General features: G+C 44.2%; 3 protein-coding genes and 1 long non-coding RNA gene across 5 annotated transcripts in view; 3 read left to right on the top strand and 1 right to left on the bottom strand.

The window, feature by feature from the left end:
* Positions 1–26,610, bottom strand: part of LOC143208072 (uncharacterized) — a 417,089-nt gene that overhangs the window by 24,449 nt on the left and 366,030 nt on the right. Inside the window, exons 1-2 of one of the 2 annotated variants that reach the window (XM_076422142.1) lie at positions 11,145–15,993; positions 1,704–2,031 (exon numbers count right to left, since the gene is read on the bottom strand). In XM_076422142.1, coding sequence (XP_076278257.1) covers positions 1,704–2,031; positions 11,145–11,223 — 407 coding nt within the window. In that variant the 5' untranslated portion in view covers positions 11,224–15,993. Of the gene's footprint in view, positions 1–1,703; positions 2,032–11,144; positions 15,994–26,610 lie in introns of those variants that run through there. The other variant, XM_076422141.1, reaches the window with a different exon arrangement.
* LOC143208077 (serine protease inhibitor 3-like) lies at positions 385–976 on the top strand. The gene is made up of 2 exons (XM_076422145.1): positions 385–551; positions 635–976. Exons 1-2 carry the CDS (start codon positions 488–490, stop codon positions 769–771), a joined length of 201 nt encoding a protein of 66 aa, XP_076278260.1. The 5' UTR covers positions 385–487; the 3' UTR covers positions 772–976.
* Positions 18,847–19,435, top strand: LOC143208074 (uncharacterized). The gene is made up of 2 exons (XM_076422143.1): positions 18,847–19,007; positions 19,092–19,435. Exons 1-2 carry the CDS (start codon positions 18,890–18,892, stop codon positions 19,226–19,228), a joined length of 255 nt encoding a protein of 84 aa, XP_076278258.1. The 5' UTR covers positions 18,847–18,889; the 3' UTR covers positions 19,229–19,435.
* LOC143208073 (uncharacterized) lies at positions 19,923–20,696 on the top strand. Its single transcript, XR_013008833.1, has 2 exons — positions 19,923–20,079; positions 20,172–20,696. It is a non-coding gene; the product is annotated as an uncharacterized LOC143208073 (long non-coding RNA).

Genomic DNA, 26,610 nt, shown 5'->3' with positions numbered 1-26,610 from the left:
CATTGTACGAGAGCGAGAGCGAACATCTACAGTCTACACTCGTTATGTAGAAGATTATCGTTCTCAATAAAACAAGCAGAAAAGTAGTTTCTTCTGTCGGGAAACACGAAGGGTCAAGTTCTCGGTTTATCTGTTCTCGTTATTTCTTATCAATCGCGTTGACTGTAGTTAACAACACTTCTATTTACGTACACTTTCACGAGAATGTTCTAGTCTAATAGGAATCCGCGCGCGCGCGCGCGCGTTGCGACATTTCGTAGAAAGGAGAGCGAGTAGATGAACTTCGGAATATGTATATCAAAGAGTGAATGAGGAAAAAGCGTCTTGACGTACGAGCCATCGTATACAAGTGCCGCACTTAATAAATGAACGGCGATATAAGATAAATCGGTTGAATCAGTGTATGGGGGGCTATATAATGGGATTGAGGTCTTATGCAAAATCAGTTGGTCTCTTCTGTTGACTGGAGAAAAACATAGAAGACGACATGTGGACGAAACTTGTCGCTTTGTTCTTGCTGTTCGCCATTGTTTCGTATGATCCTGTTATAGGTGAGCTCTCTTTTAAAAATTGTTGGGGGTTGTTGAAGGATTGTTGGAGTGATTGGTTCCTATATGATCACTTTTTCGTGCAGCGAGGAAATGCAAGGATGGGCAAAGTTATTACGACGGATGCAACTCGTGCTTTTGCGCTAGTGGCGCTTTAGGGTGTACAGTGAAGTATTGCGGAGAAGTCACGAAATTGCCCCCTCCGGAAAGCTTTTGGGAGTAATTGGTTGGAGTGTAAATTACACCCAACATGTATGGAATTATTTTGTGCGGTTCATGAACGTCTGAGAAAAACAGCTTTAATATTAACAATTTTGTACTTTTAATTGTTACGAAACTGTGTTTCTATCACGAATTAATATGCAGGAATTAACAGAAAATTAAACTAATATTCGAACTAATAAAATGCAATAAAGTGTTTTAAATAAGTCATGTGTTACGAATTATTAAACGAAAGAGACCGTTGTACGAGAGTGAGAGCGAACATCTACAGTCTACACTCACTATGTGGGAGGTTATCATCGTCGATAAACTACGCAAAAAAGTGAAGAACATGTATATTGTTCACATATTGTTCAAAGAATATACATGTATGTATATTGTTTCTTGTGTCGGAAAACACGGAGGGGCGAGGGGTCAAGTTCTCGGTTTATCTGTTTTCGTTATTTCTTATCAATCACATTGACTGTAATTAACAATATTTCTACGTACACTTTTGTAAGAATGTTTCAAATATATGCTGTATTTGCAGGTAATTAAATTGGTAGCTCCTGTTCATTTAATGTACTTAATTATAATTGGATTTACAGAAATCCTCTCCTGCGGTTCCAAGAGACTTGAGACGAACGTCTCAGACTAAGAATACTCGAATAGGACCAACCTATCAGTCTGAAAGCCTCTAACCAGAAATGGACACAGATTTCCCTGAAGGCCACTGATCTAGCTTGCAAATCGAGGGCCACGACGCCTACTTAACAGATTCTATTTACAGAAAGAAAAGTATAAGATCTTCCTTCTGGAGTCTTTCAATTTTAACCTTTAAGATAAAGGCAACAAACTGCTTTATGTCTGAAAAAACCCTAAGACCTACTAGGTGTAAAGTACCTCTGGACACAAAAATAAACAAAACTGTTAGTAACGATTAGGCGTACTCACAGGGACGTTTCCTTTATCCTTTGCAGCGCGAGCAGGGCAGCGGAGGAGGATACGAAGACAGGATCAAGCGGTTCCATCACGCAGACCGACACGTCCCTCTCCCTGTCCCTTTCCCTTTCCCTTTGCCTCTCTCGGTCCTTTTCTCGATCCCGGGGCTCTCTCTCCCTGATCCCGGGCTCTCTCTCCTGCTGGCGTTCCCTGCGCTCGTTCTCCGTGCTCCTCTCTCGCACCCTCTCCCGCTCTCGTTCCCGTTCCCGGTGTCTCTCCCGATCTCGTTCGTGATCTCTCTCCCACGCTGTTTCGCCGAGCGCCGGTAAAGGCGGCGACACTGGAACAGAAATCCACCCGGGGGGAATATTAATTAACCGACCCGGCGCACTGGGCATATTATTAATCTATGCAACCTGCGTTCTATCTCACGTTCGTTTTGCGCAATTCCGACGAACGACGGGCGAGCGCGAACTCGTTCGGAGATCGTTCATTCCGACACCGTGAATTTAAGAAGTGGAAGAAACCTCGTACGCGGATCGATGGTTAATTACCGTGTTGCCTCGGTGTGCCACGGCCGGATTACAGCGGGGTGAACGTGTGTTCGATGCTACCATTTCCACCAATGCACCGATGAAGTTGTAACCCGACAAGCTGGATCAGCTAATCGAACGGAATAAGCGAGAATCGCAAGCAGCAATAATATACGGTTTTCCTCTCCGAGGTGCAGAACAGTCGAACGTGTTCCGCGCATCGGGCTAACCTGCCACAATGTCCGTGAAATATTGTCGTAAATGTACCGTTACGAAGCGACTTGTTTACAAGCCAATGGGTACAAGCGACGGTACTCCGAGTTTCAGGAAACTGACCCGGGGGGGGGGGGTCAATCGTTTCGTCGCGGGTCACACGCCGCGGAAAACTTCGCGAGTACACGTTACCTAAGCGCCGACCGCTGATCACGTTTTACTTCAGCCCGGTGAATCTTCGATAATGCTCGACGGACCGTGTTCCAAACGAAATAACATCGTTAAACCGTTACACGAAAACTCCAGATAATTAACGGGAAAATGCAGAAACTGAAATGATCAAGCGCTGCATCCGTGTTGCACGCGGAACTGCCTGAATTAATGAATTTTCGATAATACTCGCTCCACAATATCATAACAATTCTATCGTGTTATTTGTATTTTACTACTTGAAAATAAATCGATCATTTATTCAATCCCTCATTCAAGCATATCGTAGAACCCAATACCCAAATTTAACACACAATATCTTTCATCGTCGAATGAATTTACCGAAACGCAAAATGACCGAGAAGGGCGTTTCGATGAGGATCATTTTCGAGCATCTATCAGCGCCTTTCATTTGATTATCAAAGTGGTCGCCTCAATCTCAACGTAATCGATGTAAGATTGTAATTTCGAAGCTTGCCTCGTTACGCGGTAATGGCTCGTTCGCCAGTATACGTTCGTAATTAGTCTCTCGCAATTTTCGATGTACACGAGATCGTTATTAGCAATTTGTTTCCGTTCCGATGAAAAAATTCTCTCTTCGTCGCAAAATCTTAAGGCATGATTACCTTTGTGTCGATCTCGGCGAGCAGTTTCTCAAATTTTCACGTTCCACACAATTGAATTAAACCAATGTGTGTTTTAACCCAATTCTGGACACTAATTTCAGTCGTTTAAGAATGATTACCCGGTTATTAGGATCGGATTCATTTTTAAAAGACATCGCGGTGTACGAGTTAACTATATCTTTCAAGCATTTCATTTTCTATTCATCACGCAGTCTCCCCGGGCACTTTTCTTCTATTTAAACTGCAAGGTAATTAGTTTCACCAGAAACTTCCCAATGAAAATGGCGAACACTCTTGCGCGCGGCCAACACTTCCTGCATGTAATCGTATGCATAATACCAATCTTTCACCTTGTGTGGTGCAGCTTGGTAAAGGTTTCCTAGACGATCCTCATTACTCGAAAATAAGCAAGAGGGTACATCGCTGGTTGTCCGAGAATTAATGTCGCGCTGGGAATACTTCTCTCACACCGACACACCTTGTTCGAAGTTTCTCCGTAACTAATTCACGAATAGTTTCTATTCCCGAAATCCTGTTTCCGCGAAGACGAACAAATTCACGTTAACTAGTGGGAGTGGGTCACGGTTTTAGGCGGGGTCTTGCGCTGGTGCTTGCGAACCGGTTTCACGCGATGCTTATCTACTGGGGCTGATTAAAAACGAGAGCCAAGGATGAAGTCTGACCGTTGACAGTCTGAATATGTGCTGGCGAGATGGTATCGTAATTAAATGGATCCGTTTCTGTTTGTACTTTAACGAGTCCAAGATTCTCCTCTTGTTGTCTCACTTCCGAAACTGAAGCTGCCTCAAGGATCAACATTTGCAAATGGCAACTCGGATCTAGATATTTTCTTTCAATTTCTTACAATTGTTAGACACGAAATCGTTTCTCTTAAAATTTCATCTACGGGTAGCCTATTAATAGGCTTTTCAATAATTGTGATGTACCAAACGGAAGCTTAAAAGTTTCGTAGAAGTTTGTATTGCTGTTCAAGGATCCATTAAAAAATCCTCAGCCATGAGCCATAGACTTCCAAAAGAATTAATGATAATGATATTAAGAATACAATGCATAACATACGCAAGACACGCCTTCGCGAAGTGCCAATGATCGAGGCCTGCGATCGCGCCAAATATAGCCGGACTTTCTCAAAAATCGCGGCGCCGAATAAGACCGCTAGGGGGGGATCGGATCATCCTCCCACTTTCACGAAGTTTACGACGTTATAGATCACGTCTCGTTCTCTTATATCCTCGTGACACGAAGAGTCAGTGGACACGTGCAAACAAACGGGATTAAGAGGTAATCGATTTCGGCGAGGGGGACACGATGTTCGGGCCGCGTTGCAGGAACAACGCGTTCGGCGCATTGCGTAACGTGGCCTCACGCATGCACTCGTGCACGTATGCACGTACGCGATAGTCCCCCGGTTCCTCGTGAATCAACGAGGCTGAGATTTATGCAAACGGCTGTTGCGGCCAGTCGGCAGGGCGCACGCCGCGCCGCGCTGTGCAGAAACTCGCTCGCCGGAAGATGCATGGCTAGAAAACGGACGTTACCGCGCCCCGTGTTTCGTGGGTTTGATCAATCGCGTCGGAGATTGATTTTTAATTGAATTCAAGCCTCGTATTTCACACACAATTCCCTGTTCCAACACGATCAAGTTTAAGTTCAGATGCAATGCTTGCCGCAGAAGTACGACAAAAACGGACAGTCAAGAATCCGCCGTCCATGACACAGTGCTGTGCCTACAAAAACAGCATGTTTGTGGCCTCAGAAGCCCGAAGCCACGAAAATGACGAACGACAAGCAAAATGGTCGAAAAAGTGTCGCAGCACAACCATAATCAAGCCTCGTCCGATAGTTTGTAATCTCTCTGCTCGATTTTCACGCTGTTTTTGGTGCCGTTTAAGGGAAAGTGGGTTGATCTAATATTATACAATTAACAGCCGGGATCCCTATAATCGGCGTGTCGCTCGAGGCGTGATCCGCTGCACAGGCACCGAGAGAACGGGTAATAACGATAATCATAACGCGTTTTCCCCGGGATCTCATGAAAATTTCAATATAAAAATCGTTGTCGCGCAGATACGTATCACCGGGGCCCGCTGTTCGTTGTTATCTGGCCGGGAATCTCGTCGGTGGGACCCGGTCGGCCGATCCAATCGTATCGTGGAATCATTATGAATACACAGTCCAGGCCCAGGAACGCTTCTAACCGGCCCGCGGTATTATTAACTGTAATTTCCTTGCGTCGGCCGGGGCGGCTTCGCTTAATTAGCCTCCGCTTCGGACACTTTTTCCCGGAGACCCGCCGCCTCCGAAGTCTTTCTGTCTCTCCTGTTCTGGACGTCTCGTTAGGGCCATTAACTGGAACCCGTGGTTCCAGTTGAGGCCTATGATCTTCGGTATCTAATGGACCACGAAGTCGTCAGAATCTTAGAACGCCCTGACAGCGCTCGTCCAACTCTTTGACCCCTGACGGCTCTTCTTCGTCCCCTTCTCGTCCTCCCTTTCCCGTTCCACCTTCTTTTCCCAACCATGGTTCTTTCAATCGGACGTCCCCTCTTACAACCGGGCTCGTGAAAGCGTGACGTTGCCGGGATGCGTGCTGCATAATCTAATTATCTTTTCAATCCATCCTTTCGCTCGATTGTTCCCATCGCGAGTCCTCTGTTACTCGAAAGCCTCTTCGGTTTTTGGGATCTTCGCGAAAGATGAACAGACAGGAAAGCAGACGATCTCAATTTTTGTACATTATTCAATTTATTTATATTTAATAAATCACTAAACCTGTGTAGTCACAGTGTAAAAGATTGTATAGAATCGAAGCAGTCGAGGTCGGAAGAAATGTTTGATTTCCGAGTTAAAATAGAGAAAACGTTCCAGCATTGAAAAGACAAGATTCTTCTAGAAAAGGCTGATAAAAAGGATGGAATAACATCGGAAGAGTTAATTCAATACCTCCTCTGACGTTCGATTCTTTTCTTTGGGAGTTCTCCCGGCTTTGAGAGGATTAATAAGGTTCAACGATTGCGAAGCCCGGCAAAATGATTCGCTGTTACACCGTTCAGATCCTATCCACTGCAGCCACAATTGCTGCACGATTCTCGAAGCAGGGGGGTCTTCCTTTTTCTCGTTTCGACGGATTCATCCGGTGCAGAATGTTTCGACCGTGCTCCTCTTCCATCGTCGCCTACGCTGAACCATTACCAGTAATAACGCGATCTCGCCGTGTTTCGCCTTCTCTCCTCTTCGTTTCAACTTCACTTCTCAGCCGCCTCCCTTTTCCCATCCTTCGGTTCCTTCTTCGCTCACACTCCCCCTGGCGAACTCCTTTCTCCTGTACACACGCACAGACACTTCCGCGGCCTCGCGGGACACAGAGTAATTGATAATGTTAAATGTGCCGAGGTTAATCTGCCGATTTGTGAACCAAGTGGTGCTTCTTTTTTCTGGATCTTCTTTCTTCCGATTCGTTTCTCTTTTAAGAAAAACATCCGCAGTCTAATAACGTATTAATTTACGAATCATTAATGTAACAGTTGCGCGAACAATGGAGGGTTCCGCGGACCTGAAACGTTTCATCAAAATCGTCCATGATCAAAATGATTCGAGCATCGCAGCATCCAGCACGTACAGACACTTCCGCGAGGTCGCGGAGCACGGTCAGGGGGTAATTGATAAATGTTAAACGCCGGGGTTAATCCGCCGATTTATGGGCAGAGTTTGTACCGTGGATTTTTCGAATCCGCCAAATTGAGGGATAATAGTCGGACATTAGTGCCTCGCTGGCAGCGATCGAACGGCGAGCTCGAGATAAGTAGACGTCGTGGAAGTTACGCGGCAAGTTCGTGTGCGCACGGTGGCCTAAGAAAAGCTATTTGATTAATTTTCCGGAGGGGGATAGTCCCGCCACCGGAGTTCGAGGACAAACGCCGCTGTCGGATTTGATGTATAAGGCTTCCCCCCGATTCGAATTTAAGTGGTTTCGTTAGGTCCACTAATGTGCCGGTCTTAAAGAGCTTTTAAGTATTCCCCCGATTGCGCGCGATCTTCGGCTGGCGCGAGAATCGAAACGACAGGGCACTGGAAATGATTTAACTGGCCTGTAATTTGCCAATTTTGTCGTCAATCTCACCGAAAGCATGGAATCATTCCTTTCGGTGAAGAGTTGCGCGTACAAAGTTCAGGCTGTGACGCATTTTCTTTAAAATCTAACAGTCCGGTTCTTTGACCAAGATATGTTTCGATTCCGGACGTCAACCCGGAAGTGTGTTGACACTTCTTACAGCTGATATTGTCGGTGATGCAAAAACTCGCGGCATCCTATAACACATCTCTTAAATTTTCATTATTGGCCCAGCTAAAAAAGTAATAAAAATCAATTTTTACTATTTTTTTTTTCGCAATTCCGACCAAATGCATTTCTTCAAAATATTTTTTAGACGTCATTTACCGAACTAATTCTTCTAGCCTTACAAAGAAATTGAAGTCGTTTGGTCCATTCATAAAAAAGTTATTCTGATTTAAAGTGTGTTGAATCAGTTATGCTCGTTAGTGTACATGCATTTATATTTTTAATCAAAATTAAGTTGCTTGTATGGAATTAATAAAAAATGTTTGTTTTTAATAAGTATTCGGAACGTAACCCCCCTTTTTGTACTGGCTTTGGTTCTCATATACCACGATTTCACACAACACTGCATTTTCTAGGAACCTATCTACCATTTTATAGAAGGGTTACCTGTACAGTTCTATTGCCTCCCGAAGGTTTGCACATGTTCTACAGAAATCGGTATTGAATTGAAACTTGATTTAAATCGAAATTCGGTTCCTGTATCCAGCATCTCGCCGAAGCTCGAATGAGATAAATGCTTCGTTAAACAGTACTTAATATTCCAAGACCACAATGAGTGTACAGTCCTCCCGCAATTATTTATGCGGGTCGGAGGAAAGACAGCGGTACAATGGCGAACTAATTGACGATTATTACGGGCGGTCTGTCGATTAATCAATATTAATTACGGGCAGAAAAATGTGTCGCAGTGAAAGACAACTTGGTTCGCTACGGTCCGATGATGAATCGGCGTGCATCATTGGCCGGCTGTCGCCTGGGATCATCGATTATCATACATTGTAGGACGTAAGCTCGGTGCTCGGAGAAATATGCGCAAGCATGGGTCTTGAATATGGTTGCGGGTAGACGGCCAGGTGGGTGGACATGCCACCCGCATCGTGGAACTCGTTAGACGCGCGGGATTTCAATTAAAATCTCCGCGTTTGCCCGGTAAAACGCAGATTAGCCGATGTGGCTCGTCTTGTACCAATTAATCGTAGATTAGGATTTTTCCGCGGTTCTACGGGATTTATCGCGACGCGCGCGCGTGCTGCCCGTCATGTCAAACGCGATTACTATGTGCGCGAATTATTTAAAACGACCGGCCAGCCCCGCTTGAAATTAAATTCCATCCGTCGCGGTGTTGGACAGCCTCATCCCGGTAATAGCGCAATTAGATTAGATCGTTTCCGTTCGAATGTTAGCTGGCGTTCGGCTCTCGTCTAGGAGCGCGGCGGATATCTCCGGCGTAATTAAACGTTCGGTGGAATTGATAGCGTCGCAAACGTCGTTATAATTTGTTGGAAGTCGTGAAACCGTGAACATAAAGTTCCCGTATCCTCCACGGTGTGTTGCAAAAGAAAAGATACAAAATTACTCCGTCGATATTTCTCGAATACTTTTCGTTTACTCTGTTAGTGGACTTTGTGCTCGGATAAATAGAAATGAAATTGCGGGAGTTGTATAGTTTATTGGAAGGAAAGTTTCGACGGATTTCATCGTGCTCCTGGACTCTCCTCCGACGCGTTCTGCATATGTAAAATCGTGTTTCGCAAAGTTAAGATCGAACGAAATCGAAGATGGAACATGAACGCGTAACGATGCCTCCGGAAAAAATTATGCGAGCTCAAAACAGCCGATTATCTTCCCGCAGCAACGTGTCTTTATTATAATTAATCGCCGGCCGGCGCACGCTAATTGACAAGGGCGTGATTATACCGGCATGGTGAAAGTAACGCGGAAACGAACCTGTGCATGCCAATTCGTGCGCATTTACGTCGGAATCTGAGCGAGCCACGTGGCTTAAATATTCATACGGTAATAAACCCGATCACCTTTTCGGATCTATTAAATCGCTCAACAGGATGCAACTCGTGTAAACCAACCCTTGATACGCTGTTACAGTCAAGATGATATAGTATGTTTCAATGTGAAGCGCTGGAATTAAATTGTGAGGCAAGGGTTTAAATCAAAACCTTTGTTTTACCCAGTTTCGTGGCCGCGCTGAGTCGGCAACCAACGTGTCAATTAAAGTAAAAGCGAATTCACGCTTCGAAGTCGGTAAGCCGGGGTTTCTGCTGGAGCTTCGGCCAGAAAAGTGTGAACATCGAGAGCTAAAAGGAGCCATTACGATCGCCGAGCGATTTGCAGCGGCGCATAAAGAACGTTGATCGTTGAGTTTCACTACCATGTTGCGTCGGGTTTACTAAGATATCGACCGTAACGCGAGCAGAGAGCCATAAACTGTAGCAATTCACGGGTATCCGATTACGGAACCACGATATATGGGCCTCGAAAATCTTACTCCCGGTCCCACCGGGGCCCGGTAATCACAGGGAGGATCCAGAAATCGGTGGTCCGAATAAGACGTTATACCGAAACGTTGCGAGCGGGGTCGATTGCAGCCGCATAATTCATTCGCGGACCCCAAAAGGCATCAGGAGACAGAAGGCCGGAGTTGTAAAGATCGGTAACGTTTCGGGGCCCGGGATTCGATCGGATACCCGAAACTTCGCGGACCACTGTAATTACAGTGGACCTTCTGTCTCGTTTCTCGCCGTTCGGTATCACCGCGTCCGGCTTTCTCGATTCTCAGGTTGGCCGCGTGCGCGTCCGCTTTTCGCGATCGTCACCGCGTGGGTGGAACAATTCGAGACGCGCCGCAAGCGAAACGGCCGCGATCTCTCTTTTCTGCGGCGCCGCCATTTACGATCTGACGAGAGGTAACAACATGGGCCAAAATGCCCTCGAATACGAAGACCCTTCGTTCCGCCCCTGCACCTTTCTGACCATTAGTGCACCATTGAATTTATTTGGACTTTGTGTGGTTCGTATTATAATACGTAAAGCATCTTTATAATTCCAATAATTATTTATTAAATAAATCTGGAACAGGTCATGTTGATCAGCGGTGGTAGGCTTAGCATTGAAACTTGCTTTCTCTCCATTAAACATCATGGAGAAACGCCCATGCCCAATTTCCACGAGGGCAGGGTCCCGACAGAAAAAGTGACTCGGTAGATTAATCGATCTTCCAATCAGTGATCTCATTAGGCAACGCGCTGAGCATGAGCAGCGTCGACGCAGAAATATCATCGGACACGAACCGCATCAGGGGGATCGCAAACTCGAACTCGAACGCGAACGCAAAGAATACCGAAGACAGGCTCTCGACAGTGCTCTCGGGGGATCTTTATTGCATTATCGGCGGACCCGTCGGTTCTTCGATCGTTAGGTGAAAATGATCGTTAGCGGCGGAGCATTCGCGATGAATCTCCCTCGTCATCTGGAAGAGACGTTCGTCGCGGAGCTGTCCGGGGGCCCCGGCGAAGGTGTATAAATTGTTGGAGGCCAGGCGGGACGCGAAGGTGCCGATACTCGATAAATCTATCCGGTCGTGATAGACGAGCCGAGAGCCGCAGGTTGGCCTGACCGCGCCGCGCCGTGTGCAGCCGTTGCACCGGAGATACACCTATCGAGTCGCTCGATGCGCATGCACGACGCGTCTCTCTTTCTCCCGATGCACCTTCACCTGTGATCTCGCGCGGATGAGCCCGGTGAACGACAGCGCCGAGTGCTTCCCTCTGTCTTCCTTTTTCTCCACTTCTCATGCCGATCCTTCTGATCCTGATTTTCGTCCGAGACGATCCAATTATCTCATTACAGCAGATCGAGGATCTATGTAAAATGACAAACGTACATACAAAAATTTGCTCGATGTTGCGTCAGTGTGAACATTGCTTCCCATAAAAATGCCCAAGGAACAGACATGTTTCAGTTTTAGCAACCAAAGATTAGGTTGTTGCAAATGAAATGGCTGTTTTGAACCTTTATACACTTTTATTTTACAAGCTTCATTCGTATTCCATTAATTGAAATAATTTCCATCGACATCAGTGCACTTCTTCCATCGTGATGCAAGTGCCTCAATACCTTCAATTCCAATTAATTTACAGCACGTTCTTCTTTGAATATTTTTCCATTCAAAAAGTCATCCAGGTGCCTGAAAAAATGGTAACCAGCAGGTGACAGGTCAGGCGAATAATGAGGGTGAGGGAGAACTACACACTTCAACTCTGCTAATTTTTTTACTGTTTCTTAAAACAATATTACACCACGTCTATTGAAAAATGCCGACTGATTTCACGCGAATTCCTTTCAACTATCTGTTTTAAATCTAAATCTTTAATAGCTGCTGGCTTGTGACCGCGAGGCTCATTTTCCAGATTCGTATCTCCGGAACGAAATTTTTCAAACCAACGCCTTATGGTCCGATCACTTGCTATACCTTCACCGAAAGCGGCATTCATGTTTTTCGCTGCTTCAAACGCAGTACGTCCAAGTTTGAACTCGTACAAGTAAATTATACGAATTTCCTTTCTTTCCATGGTGAACGAAAATCGATTTTGAATCATGTATACTATACAATATTAATAATCTTATACACGCAAATTCATGTACGAGATACGTACTTTTCAAATTTTACAACTTCAACCCCATCTGTCGTGGAAAAACTAGACTACAAAGGCGAGAAGTTTCAAATGTGAAAAACGTTCATTTCAATTGCAACAACCTAATATATCTGTACTACATTTTAATCCCTGGTTCGTCCCTCGAAACTACGGCTCAGTTAGCGACACAGCCGTTTTCCTTTAAAGTCGAGCCTCGAGAATCCTCGGCACAATAGCGGTGGCCCGTTCGTCCGTACCAGGAAGTAAATACGTTAGCGGTGGTTGGTTTGATAGATTGATAACGCTCGTTAAACGTTAATACGGCTCGGCCGTCGCGTCGTCGGCGCGGGACAATTCGATCGAGGTTTCTTCCGACCCGCGTTAACGCCGTTCCCGTCGTTCCGACACAATGGAGCCTCTCGGTGACACGCGACAACCGGTCGATCGTAGGCTAGCGCCGGTTTAGATCGGTTTAGATCGGTTCGAGAAAAGGTCAGAGGCACGACCGACGTTGAGCGTCGCTGTCGAGCATTGTCGCAGGTGTTTAACCTTCGCGGGAACGGGCTCAGGTGTGTTGTTTCACCTGCAACTCTGGCTCGCCTCGCCTCCGAGGCGAGCACGCGCTCGTACGTACGCGATCTTCGCCAGCCGGTCGATAAATTCCCGATTTTTCCGTTGCTTGCACCTCCCGCGCTTCCACCTGTAGCCGCCCATGTGTGCGTCCAACACCACCACCATCATCATCCCGCGGGATCAGCTCTTTTCCCGTTTTTTTTTCTCTGGGCAAGGCGAGCATTTTTCCAGCCAGAGGTAGGGCCGGCTCGCAGGAAAAGGACGCCGATTACAAGGATAATAAATTAACGCACACGACCTTATCGAGCCGTATAATTCATCACGGGCTTACGTGCGAGCTCGTAGGCCATGCATACGTGTGCGCCCCGACCGGAGCCCGCCTGTGTGCGAGATCCCCGGTTTTGCACATTAACCTCGTAAAAGTCTAACTACGCTCGACCTCCACACCTGTACCGCGATCTGGCCACAACGCGATGTGAAAGTTCGGAGCACGGAAGAGACGGGAGAGACCCCGACGAATACGTTCCTAGCCGCGCGGCGCTCGTTAACCGAGGCTTCGTTAGCGACGAACCCCCCGACCTGGATCTACGGATTCTCCTCGGATTAGAAGAGCTACGAATTCGCCGGCGAACCGGAGATCTCGGATTTCGGTGAACGACTCGAATAAAGTCGGGGATCTCGGAATAGTTTTCGGGAGATTCTCGGGTCAATGACGCTCCGAACCGCAGGCGAGAAGGTCCCTGGCTTAGAATATGGTCTGATCAATGGTATGTGCGAAGACTCTTGTGTAATCGCCTTTGGCCTGCGAGGTTCGTAATAACTAGAATGCGGATCTCACGAGATTCTTCTTAAATCCTTACTTATTAAAGTCGCTGCAAAAAATGTTTATTTCGCTTGAATTGAAACCTGAACTAGCTCCATTATATCAGTGAAGATGATATCCAGCTGATCAGCTGGAATGTTTGGCTGCAACGTTAGAAAATGATTCCGAAAGAACACGAGTTACATTCGAAAGTTTCGAGAACACAAACTGTTCGATAGAGGGCTGAGAGTGCCTCGAATCTCTCGAAAAAGAAACTCTGGCGGCTGAAGAGCGAACGAACCGCAACAGGAAGTTCACGGCAGAGATAATCCAGAGCACGGTGAAAGGGTCAGACGAAAAAGCCGAGTAGTCAGCCATCGATTTTCCACAAAGAGATGCCTTTCTTGTAACGAGCCCAGGAAGCTAGCGGGTAATTCTACTTCGAAGATTCCCACGGAATTCCCGTGGAAGAAGCAATGCTCTCTCGCATCGCATCGCGTCGCGTCGCGTCGCTCGCTCTCGGATCAGATAAATTTTACGGCACGCTTAATTTGAAAAGCGAGCTGAAGTTAACGAGATGTCTACATCGACCGAGAATCTCCACCTCGGCTTCTGAGAAGTTTTTTCTTTCCTTTCATCGCGAAGTTGCTTCGTTAGCCGCCGCGATCCCCCGGTAATTGCTCCGGGTTTCCGCGAAACAATCGACGAGGAAGTCGAACGCGCATCGGGACCGCTCGAAGTTGCGCAAACAATGCGTTTGATAACGTATCTAGGAACAGAGAGAGGGGCGGGGAACGTTCGCGGAGGAGAACACATTATGCGAGAACCATAACGTAACGGAGAAACCGAACCGGAGACGAGGTTCATCTCGATCGGACGCGGACGGTTCGCAATAACGCCAAAGCGGTATCAAACGGTGACGTTGCGGAGGCTCGAGTGGGGAATAACGAGTGTCCCGGTCCAGCAATGGACAGCAACTGCCATTATCTCCAAAAGTAGAAGTAGCCCCCTGCTATACGCGCAATCGCCGCGTTCATTAAGCGTTCACTAAAATATCGATCGAACGCCGCGCGCGTGTACTCCATCGGTTTCCCTTCCGACAGATAGGCGAAAGCAGCCGAATGCTTTCGACGAATTCTTTATTATTTATTACTAGACCTCTATGCATTCATAGGAAAATTGAATAGATGAAATTCAAAATTGTTGGAGAATTTAAAAAATTGAAGATGTCAATATATCATTTCTTTATTAACCCTTTGCACTCGGACCTATGTTAACTGGAAAATTAAACATTTATTTCGACCTAGAATAATTCCATTCTGTATTAATTCTTTCCTTTGTATGAACATGAAATTGATACGATACCTCACACAGTACTTCGTACATGCAGTGTGCAGTAATTGATTAGATACATATTTAGTAATGTAAACAATATTTTGAATAATGGTACAGCAATTTTTAGTGGCGCCTCAGAGTCGCCACTCGAGTGCTAAGGGTTGAAATCGTTAAGGGAAGAAATAACATCCAATTTGATTTCTATTTCTTGCGATCGAAGCAGGCAATTTCTATTTTGCATAAAGATCCGCAGTCTATTTATTACACTTAAACCCTAATCTGTCGTTTCCGTCGTACGATCGGTGTTTCATAGTAACGAGTTCTTTTGTGGCCCTACCTTGAATTAAGGTTCAAGTAGATTTGACCGAACCCAAAATTATTTAAACTCTGAAAACTCCAAAATTGAATTTTCCCTTTGACACAAGACGTCAATCTATAATACAACCTGCATAGCTCCTGCAACGGACATACCAATTTTCCCCGAGGACCCAAAATTTCTTAAGCAGTGCTATAGCAACTTTCCCTTATCCGAACACGTCTCGAATTTCTTATTGGCTGATCCCGACCGGGTAAACCGGGTCCGCTCGGCGCGACAACCGGCGCTCGCGTTCCTTCTCATAATAGCTTCGTTAGAATTAATTAGACAGCTGTTTCCGCGGTTAATCGGCATCGATTACGCGATCTGGAACTACGCGCGTTCGTGCCACCCGGTCGGATCGATTCGGTATCGGACGAATTTACGATAATGATTCGCGCGACCTCGGTATATCGAGGTGTCGGCGCTGCGCGCGCGGCGTTTCGTGCCTTTTCACGTTGCCGTTTAAGGGTGCGAAACGGAACAGCGAATTACATAACCGGGTGGTCTCGGGCCAACCTCGAGAGCCGAGGCGAGCGTTAACGAGGTGTGCAATATGGGCGAAGGGTAATTAATTAGCAGCCGGACAACGCGGCCTCGTCACCCCGGCGCGGAACACGATGCGGGCCGAGCGTTTTCTTAATAAGAGTTGTCGCGATATCCAGCCTGCTGGTGCATGGTGAGGGTATTCGCCTCTCAAACACAGTAGAAAGTACCTTCTCCAAGTTGAAAAATTCGGAAAGTTCGAAAAACCATTCGAATTCCTTGAATTTCTTCGAGTTGTTACGAGGATCATTAGCTCATGGCATAAACAGATTTTTTAGAAAATCGTATTCTATCAGAACTGCTAATAAAATACTAAAGTCACTTTTCATTTTTTGCTACAAATGTTTTTCAGCACTCCGGCACGAAATAGTTCAATTAACCTCTCATCGTATTATAACCATGAGGTTAATTGAACTCATTCGTGCTGGAAGAACATTTGTAGCAAAAAATGAAAAGTGACTTTACTATTGTATTAGCAGCTCTGATCGAATACGATTTTCTAAAAAATCTTTTCATGCATGAGCTGGTGAATTGATCCTCGTAGCAGCTCGAAAAAATTCAACGAATTCGAATGGTTTTTCGAAAAGTTATTTTATGTTGCGCGGAAACTTTTTCGACTGGGCGATTTCAATCGGAGAATAGTTTCAATCGCATTTAGGAGTAGCATGCGAGTGTAGCATGCGAGTATGCGAGAGCGTGTTCTGCCGTAGGGCAACTGAAGAGATCGAGGCCTTAATCGACTTCCTCCCGCGGTCCTGCGAGCATGATCTAATTTCGCGCGTACAATTACCAGCACCGGACGCGTGCTCGCTCCCACTGGAATAATTCTATGATCCGCGGCCGGACACCAGGCCGATTTATGTCGGCCCGGCCGATTCGTGTGTTTATGCTCACTTGTTACTTTGTAATTCTACCTGGCTGTTAGTGCCTCGCTCGTATGAGATCTTCTAAATAGAAACTAAGAACCTTCGGGTTCCCGAGACATTACTCATGCCGGACTGGCTATTAGGCTGGCGTGTAATGTATGTGGCTGTGTTAGGGACTAGAAGAATGAGGAATTGAATAATAGTTGGGAATCGAGGGTCATCAAATTCAATGTTCCAACCTGGCTGCGAGGCGTTCGAGGTCGTAAACTATGGTTCTCCCTAATCGTTGGATTTGCGAATTAACCCGCTGCATCTCGTGTCGGACTCGAGATGAAGATTTCGAATGAGAATCTCCGTTAGCAAGAACATTATTCATTTCTTTTATCTCGGAATAACATACTGTTTACCTATTCGCAGTATCTAATCTTTCGGATAGATGTGCATGCACGAACATCATAAATTTCCTTTTTCCCCTGCGAAATTTTTAACAATGCAGTGTAACTGTGAAAGAAATCGCGAGGTAAATGGGATAGTTTCTTGTTGGAGAACGTCATTTTCAAAAAGTGTGAAATCGTGGAAAAGTTTGGAGATTTCGCCGCCAGAATTTTAGTCAAGTCCGTTTCTATGCGAGCAAATGCGTATGCATAATTTATAGTCGCATTGTATCTCACTAGCTGTGCCACAGTTTATCCAGTTTCTCCCAAGGACATGGTTAAAATTCAGGATGCTTCGTAGTCTAAATGTTGATCAGACCCATGGTCAACCTACATGCAGAATTTCGTGTCAACTTGCATAATTTAATAACATACAAACAAGCTTTAATGAAACAAACATGCGATCAATATATTATCGCAGGTGCTTATCCTTAAATTTTATTAAATACATCTGCAACTGAGAAATTACCAGATTAATTGACAAGGAAATGTAAAAATGAAATTAACACGTTCGTTCAACCTATTTTAGGATTGTCAAAAATTTCTATTCAGCTTGGCCACTGTTTTAGGAGCGTTTGTATACATTTCGAAGAAATATTGTTGGAAGAAGCGTCTAAATAAAAAAAAAATCGTGGTCTGAGCGAAAAGCTGTGCGTGATACGAAGAGTAAAGAAATTTTTCTCGAAAAATTACGTGTCTGTGATGCAAAGCGGTTATGCAAGCATAATGTCGTTTCTTGAGGAAGCGCATCTATTTCCGTTTCGGCGGTTTCCGGGGACGTCCGAGACGTCGCGTCGCGGAAATTCAATTTCGTGGAAGGAGAGCACCGCGGTTGTAACAAAGAAGGAGCGACTAAGGTACCCGCTGGTTAGATCCGCGTTTCCTGGTTAAATCGCGGCACGAATAAGAGATCCCATTACACGCGGTGCATCAACAAATCACGGCAACCGATAATCCGTTCCGACCTTCGTCCGCAACCTGCGAGATTGTTGTTGGAGCGGCGCGAGCGGCTCCGCGCTGAAGCCGTATCTTCGAGCCGCGGAATACATTATCCCGAAGATTAGTGTGCGAACGATACAAGAAAAGGCATCTACAACACCAATGGGGGTCCAAGTGAACGCGCCGGGAACACATCCGCAGACCTCCACGTGCTATGCACCGAGAACGGCTATTGCGTGAAATTTACGAGTCTACGTAACCCGAGTACGTTTCCGCGCTTTTCGCCATTTCCGGAAAATTTTCGGTATACATATACAAAAGTAACAATTTATTCTATCAGGTTATAAAGAAAGAAATGCAGGATTTTCGTTTCTTCGCTGTAATTGCAATTCTATACCAATAACTATTTACTTTAATTTAATGAGTTATATGTCATCTTGAAGCTTGTTCTACTCTCTATTTAATTATGCTTTTGATATTTAATTCTATTGAAATTATTATTAAATTATTTGGAAAATCGCGTTTTGACATCCTGAAATTAAAGCCGAATAATTTAATAAAAATTTGAATAAAATTAAATATCGAAAGCATAATTAAATACACCGTGAAACAAGCTTTAAAATGACATATAACTTATTAAATTGGGATAAAATTGCAATTAAAACAAAGGAACAAAAATTCTGCATTTCTTTCTTTACAACCTAATATAAAAGAATTTCTTCCTGATGCTTCGACAGTATATTAAGGTGCATTCAAAGCTTCGAGATATTTCTAGATGTTTATCTAAGAGTGAATGAGAAAAAAGCGTCTTGACGTAAGAGTCGTCGTATGCAAGTGCCGCACTTAGAAATAAAATTTTATAAGAAATTAATCGCTGACGCTAGCTTTTGCTTGCGACTTAATAAATAAACGACTATATTACATAAAACGGTTGATTCAGTGTGTGTGGGCGGCTATATAATAGGACTGGGATCTTATGCAAAATCAGTTGTTCTCTTCTGGTGGACTGGATCAAAACATAGAAGAAAACATGTGGACGAAACTTGTCGCTTTGTTCTTGCTGTTCGCCATTGTTGCGTATGATCCTGTTATAGGTGAGTTCTCTTTTAAAAATTGTTGGGGAGTTGTTGAAGGATTGTTGGAGTGATTGGTTCCTATATGATCATTTTTTCGTGCAGCGAGGACATGCAAGGATGGGCAAAGTTATGACAACGGATGCAACGAGTGCCATTGTACTAATGGCCATGTAGCGTGTACACGGATGTCTTGCGAAGGAGTCACGATATTGCCCCCTCCGGAAAGCTTTTGGGAGTAATTGGTTAGAGTGTCAAGTACACCCACAACATGTATCGAATTATTTTGTGCGGATCATGAACGTCTGAGAAAAACAGTTCCAATATTAACAATTTTGTACTTCTAATTGTTACGAAACTGTGTTTCTATGACGAATCAATACGTGGGAAACAACAGAAAATTAAACTAATATTCGAACCAATAAATTGCAATAAAGTTTTTTAAATAAGTCATGTGTTATGAATTATTAAAAGAAAGAGACCATTGTACGAGAGCGAGAGCGAACATTTACAGTCTACACTCACTATGTAGAAGATTATCGTTGTCAATAAACCAAGCAGAAAAGTGATCTCTCGTGTCGGGAAACACGATGGGTCAAGTTCTCGGTTTATCTGTTCTCGTTATTTCTTATCAATCACGTTGACTGTAAGTAATAACATTTCTACGTACAGTTTCATGAGGATGTTCTAGTCTAATAGGAATGCGTTGCTGTAGAAAGGGGAGCAAGTAGAGGAACTTCGGAAAGTTTCAAGATATTTCCAGAGAACGTATGTATGTATATCAAAAAGTGAATGAGGAAAAAGCGTCTTGACGTACGAGTCATCGTATGCAATTGCCGCACTAAAAAATAAAAGTTTATAACAAATTAATCGCTGACGCTAGTTTTTGCTTGCGACTTAATAAATAAACGACTATATTACATAAAACGGTTGATTCAGTGTGTGTGGGCGGCTATATAATAGGACTGAGATCTTATGCAAAATCAGTTGTTCTCTTCTGGTGGACTGGATCAAAACATAGAAGAAAACATGTGGACGAAACATGTCGCATTGTTCTTGCTGTTCGCCATTGTTGCGTATGATCCTGTTATAGGTGAGTTCTCTTTTAAAAATTGTTGGGGAGTTGTTGAAGGATTGTTGGAGTGATTGTGTGTGTGGTTCCTATATGATCACTTTTTCATGCAGCGAGGAAATGCAAGATTGGGCAAAGTTATTACGACGGATGCAACGCGTGCAGCTGCGCTGGTGGTGGCTATGCAACGAGTTGTACAAGGAGGGGTTGCTGGGACTACGACAATGTAACCAAGGAAAGCACACTTTATAAACCGTTGCCCCCTCCGGAAAGCTATTGGGAGTCCTAATTGGTTAGAGTGTAACCCAATTGGGTCCCATCAAAATCACCGGCACAAATTTCCCCGACACGGTTTGCATCGACAACATTTCACTGACTCCACATTTGACCGACAATAACTTCGACTGACAACGCCTTTAACCGAAAACGATTTTGACCGACACCGAATTTGATCGACAACGATTTTGACCGACAACGAATTTGATCCACAACGTCTGCTAAAAACAGTTCTATTATTAACAATTTTGTACTTCTAATTGTTACGAAACTGTGTTTCTATCACGAATCAATACGTGGGAAACAACAGAAAATTAAACTAATATTCGAACCAATAAATTGCAATAAAGTCTTTTAAATAAGTCATGTGTTATGAATTATTAAAAGAAAGAGACTATTGTACGAGAGTGAGAGCGAACATCTACAGTCTACACTCACTATGTAGAAGATTATCGTTGTCAATAAACCAAGCAAAAAAGTGATCTCTCGTGTCGGGAAACACGATGGGTCAAGTTCTCGGTTTATCTATTCTCGTTATTTCTTATCAATCACGTTGACTGTAAGTAATAACATTTCTACGTACAGTTTCATGAGGATGTTCTAGTCTAATAGGAATCTCTTGCGACATTTCGTAGAAAGGGGAGCAAGTGAATAAACTTACGGAAAGTTTCGAGATATTTCCAGAGAACGTATGTGTGTATATCAAAGAGTGAATGAGGAAAAAGCGTCTTGACGTACGAGTCATCGTATGCAAGTGCCGCACTGAAAAATGGAATTTTATAACAAATTAATCGCTGACGCTAGCTTTTGCTTGCGACTTAATAAATAAACTACTATATTACATACAACGGTTGAATCAGTGTGTGGGGGGCTATATAATAGGATTGAGGTCTTATGCAAAATCAGTTGCTCTCTTCTGTTGACTGGAGAAAAACATAGAAGACAACAATGTGGACGAAACTTGTCAGCTTCGAGAAAATTAGTTTTCTGGTTCTCTAAAAGAAAAATGCAGTATGTGTCTGACCAGTACTGGTTGATACCACTTATGCCATTGTCACAAATTGTCGACGGTAGTACGGGTTGATTCTTCGGAGCAATACAGCTAAAAGATTGATCGAACTCTGAGCACTTCTCTCTTTGCTTTAATTATAGCCTCGGTTCGCGAATTTTGAAACGAGCTCCGGCGCACGTAACTGTACTTTCATTTAAAATGACGTAACGGCAATCACCGAGCCGTGCTTTGGGCGAAATTTCAATCATGGAAAATTCGGAGATGAACATTAAAGGACTGCGGAGTTAATCCGACCTCGTGTCCCTGCAACCCGATACGGTTCACGTGATAGCCGCCGCTGTAGGAAATTTCGTCGGCGATTTCTCGCGAGTTTCGCGAAGTATTACGAATTTCACCCGTGAAAGTTTGAAATTTCACCGGCGCGATTCAATTTCAGAATAGTTGTTTCCCCTGTTGTTAGGAACGTTTCCGAACCGGGAGGCATAGTTCGCCGATCACGGGACACCGAATAACGCCCGTGTCTTCGGACGCTGTTCGAAGTGCAAGTTAAACAACTATTCATAAATATCATAAAGTACCGTTAGCGCGAGTTGCACGCTGCGTCGCGAGCCTCCGCACGACTGTACGGTGTAGTAAATACATGGCTAGTCGGCCATGTCAACAATAGGGCCGTGTGAAACATCGACGCCGATGATCCTCTTCTGCCGGAGCATAAAGTATCCCAGCGTCAAAGACACTGTCAACAGAAAGGTAGTTTATGGTGGATACACTTCCGGTATATCGGGAATGTCTCCAGTTTATCTCTTCCTCTCTGCTGCTGTACTATTTTATTCCGTTCACCGTGGCATCGATGCAAATGTTCCCGAACCTGATAATAGCCTAATCTGATTTCAAAACGCCATTTACCTCAATTTTGAATTTGGTTTTGAATTTGAATACAATCTTCAAAAATGTGCTGATCGTAATCAGAGAATCGAGAGTCTGATTGAGTATTTACTGACGGTAGTAAAATTTTAAATGCAGAATTTGTCGGATCCGCCTGTTTCTGCCGCGAGTTAAATCATCACGCAACTAAGAGTGTCGACTATAACGAATGATGCTCTTGACTTAGCGCTGAGCTATGTATAATAACTAGACTGCGGATTTTATGCATTTATGACAAAAATGGGTACGTACAATTTAAAACAGTGCACATGTTAATAATATTTAAGGACATCAATGTACTAATTTCAGCTTAATAGGATAACGAATGTCCAGCTGCATCGATTGATGTGTTAAAACATACCTCATTCCATTTAAAAAAATAAAAGTGACCTGCATATCTCTAAAAAAAATTACATAAAAACAAAAATTTTTTTGGTATCGTATAAGTCCCATTTTACCATTCAACTTTGTCCTTCAGACATTTGACGTATCTTTAAAAACAACATAGGTATTCAAAATAGTCAAGTTAGGTGAAATACCCGATATATGTATGATCAGTTATCATTGATACCCTTTCTAAACACTTGTAACCTACGTGTCTAAGGGTCTTCTTTTCTTTTCACGATGTTACTAACGTTCTCGTCATTCACTATACTATGTAATATTCTGTAATGTACATTATGTTGTAATAAATCTCGTAAGAGTAAATATGAAATGAAAAAGAGCAACGCTACAAAATTATTTAGGGACACCCTGTATATCTAAAGCTATTAAACACCGGCTGTTGCATAATCGTTGCTGATAACCCGCGTCACGAGCAGCGATGTTGCACGACGTTGTTTAACGTTCGTTTCTTTCTGTTTCGCGAGTTCGATCGAGCGATCAATAAGATCGCAGAACAAGACCGCTGCGACCGAGTTTATCGAGAATAGAATTTCGAGGCCGAGTCATCTAATCCGAGGTCGCGCGCGGCTAACCGAACAGTCGCGCGCGCGCGCTCACTCTCGCGCAAGTATAGCGTAATTCATGATTGAATAAATGTCAAACATCGAGCGAAGGCGATTGATGGCGTGTCCCGGCGCACGGAAACCGCGACATGTCCTGACGCCGCGTTTACACATGAACCCCGGTCTTTAAACGGGCCCCGTATTACCATAATTCCACCACGTGGGTACAGGTGTGCTCTCGGTCCGTGAAATTGACTGGCGTTAAACCATCGCGGGACACGCGGAGCACCGTATCTCGGGCAAACGCAATTTATGTTTACGGCAAATAAGAACGTCCGCGCCGCGCATTCTCATAAATAACGCCGGGGTTTTGATGTTGTTATCATCGGAGCCGCGACGATGTTACGGGATATCGTTCACCCTGGGGATTACAAGCCGTTGTGATGCTAGATTTCATGCATGATTTTCTTAACACATTATCTGCCGGCGATTATTCTTGTATTCGAAGGGGTGGATTGCTAAAGGTGTCGAGTAACAAATTGTTTGTTCTCTGTAAAAGAGTTTTTAGCGAGGTACGTTGTCCTTTTTTTATGAATTTTAACAAATATTTTGTTAAAAACTCTTTTACAGAAAACACACTTGACACCTTTATCAATAAACCCCTTCATTTATTAAATTAAAAAGAGATCACCATGGGCATCAACATAGAAGTTGCACCACCTTTTTAGGAACAGTGGCTCATGTGTCTAATTCGCTGGTTCTCAACCGGTGTTTCACGAGCTTTTTGCAAGTGTTTCGCGAAATTCCGCGAAATATATTGAATATATGTAAAGAAAATGTATTTCTTTAGATTTGAATTTGCCCGCAGGTAAAGTAGTGACGGTCTTACTCGGTAGAGTAAAAGAGAGGAGAAAAAGATTGGCATCTTAAATAATAACTTTAAATGTCGTTCCTTTGTTTTCAGGTAATGATGTAAATTGTAAATATTGTAAATAAGATGTGTAAAATAATGAAATGAAAACTCTTTGTTTTCAGAGCAACGCAATATAGTTAGGTTAATTTGTCAATCCTAACCAACATAAGAGAAGATATTAACATTATATACATTTAATGATTTAAATGTGTTTATTTCTACGCGGGATGTGTTCGTTCGTTTCTTGGATCATTAATTTTGGTGTTCCGCAAATTTTTCATCTAATCGAAAGTGTTCCCTGACTCCAGAAAGGTTAATAACCACTGGTCTAATTGATACAGGGAACGAACGATGATTAATCAAGCTGTACAATATCAATTCTATAGTACTTTGCCGAAGGTTGTTGCTCGAACACGCTGTTACGAGGAGAGGAATTAGCAAGCTTGTAAACGGAGGTGGACGTCCGGTCCAGCTGACCGTGGTCGGAGCCATAAGTTCAAGAGTTAAATGTCGAACCTCGTAGGAAGGGAAGAAAGTGGCAGAGGGTGGGGCATGGAACGAGCAAACATCTCCCGATCGGCGAGGGTCGATCGATCACAATTGCACAATCGATAACTGTAAATGTCTCGGACCTTTTCGATTATTCCCTCCCCTGCGGCTTTCTGTTACGGTCGTTCAGTAATCGCATCTACAACGTTCGCTATCGGTCGATACGATCGACGGAGTCAAAACGGCGGAGGTTGAAGGAGGAAGAACAAGGACGAGGAAGAAAAGGAGGGATCGAGAGAAATAATAACGGGAATAATAATCGACGGATCGTCCGGGCGAGAGCCCTCTCGATCCCCGGGACACCCGATACGACGACACGGGGTACGTAGGCCGCGTTAAATGAACTTATCTTCGGGCAGGGTTCGTGTAAATTAAGTCGGCTCTAAATTAGAGCCGAGAAAGTCGTATAAATTCCGGCCGCCGCGCCGCGCCGGTGAGAAAGTCGAGAAGAAAAACGGGGGTGTGCCGAGGGGAGGCGCGGAGAGCGGGACGAGGGATTTCCTTACGAAGGCTCACCGCGCTGGTACAACGGTATCCCTTTCATTGCATCCTCCATTATACGGTGCTTATAGCACGTAATCTCGGTCGCATCTCTGATTTCAATCTGGCCGCTTACAACGCACCGGGACCGCGCGGACGCGCGCCCAGCCGATCTACAAATCAACCCCGTTTCTTTCACTCCCCCGCACACGGTGGTTCAGACCTTTCGAAAGTACTGAAAATCACGGATCGAAAGAGTTATAGAACATATTCATAGCCTGTACAGTAACGAGTCCCGACGTCTGTGAAAAATTTGACACCGAAATGTCAACAGCATCGTCTGCAGACACCATTCCTCCATCTGTTACCGCTAGCGTCGAACGTAGAAAGGAAAAACAACAATTGATAGCACCTACAGGAACATATTTCTCACGCTTTTCTGACTAAATCGTCCATCGTACAGGCAAATATACGTACTCCGAATTGTATCATGTTTGGGCACATTTTACATGGGAAAATGTCAGAAATATGTTAGTATAAGATTCATCAAGTTATAATTCGTAATTAAAAATCGAGGTCTATGCATTGGCTGAAAACTTAGCTGAAGAGTACGCGGTGTTCCGATGATGAATTGATACGATAAAATAATGGCGGGTTCTCCGCTAGATTCTAGCAATTGTTCAACGCTTCTGGAAGTCGGTGTAAGTGTCCGGCGACTTATGTGTGCTCAAGGGGTTGCGCAATCTGTCGGTCGAGTTATACGAGAGCCGCCCGGGGGTACGTCTCGTGTACGAGGCGAATGTGTGGAAACGACCGGGTTTAAAGCTGCTCGGCGTTGACAGATATCGTCGTCCAGGACTGGCGAAAACGTCGAACCCGGTGTCGACTTGTCACAGGACGTTCGATCGTATCGTATTTTCGCGGTGAGAGCCATGGGAGAGTCGAAGGATCGACGGCGAAAGCGTTTTTTCGAGCGAGAAATTGCGATTTAGTGAAAAGAAACATGTACAAAGTGACTCACTAAATTTTCTAGATTTAACCCGTAAATTACCAGTTCGACCATCTGTCCTCTCACCTCAAATCAATTTTCATCAAAATTGAATGTGTTCTATTTGATCAATTTTCTTTATTCTTTAGTCTATGAAGTTAACTGATTCGGCAAATGAGTGGCTGAAATATGTAGGTATTTTATATTCTATGCAAAGGGGTTGTAAACACGTCCCACATTATACCGGGAAAACGTTGTTGTTTGAAATTCCTCGCAGCAAGGGATGTGGAACACGAAGCTGCTGGAGCAACAACTTCCGCAATTACGGGGGACTATACTTCAATGAGTCATTTTTTACAAAAGCGTATATCCCCGAGAAAGTCTCAAGATTAAATTACAAGGATTTCTTGGGCCATTGTAGGAAAACGATAGAAGGGGATGGGAACAGTAGGGAATTAACAGA

The sequence above is a fragment of the Lasioglossum baleicum genome, chromosome 4 (assembly GCF_051020765.1).
Source record: "Lasioglossum baleicum chromosome 4, iyLasBale1, whole genome shotgun sequence".
Taxonomy (NCBI): domain Eukaryota; kingdom Metazoa; phylum Arthropoda; class Insecta; order Hymenoptera; family Halictidae; genus Lasioglossum; species Lasioglossum baleicum.
The sequence above is the reverse complement of the archived record's forward strand: the minus strand, read 5'-3'. Positions and strand labels throughout refer to the sequence as shown.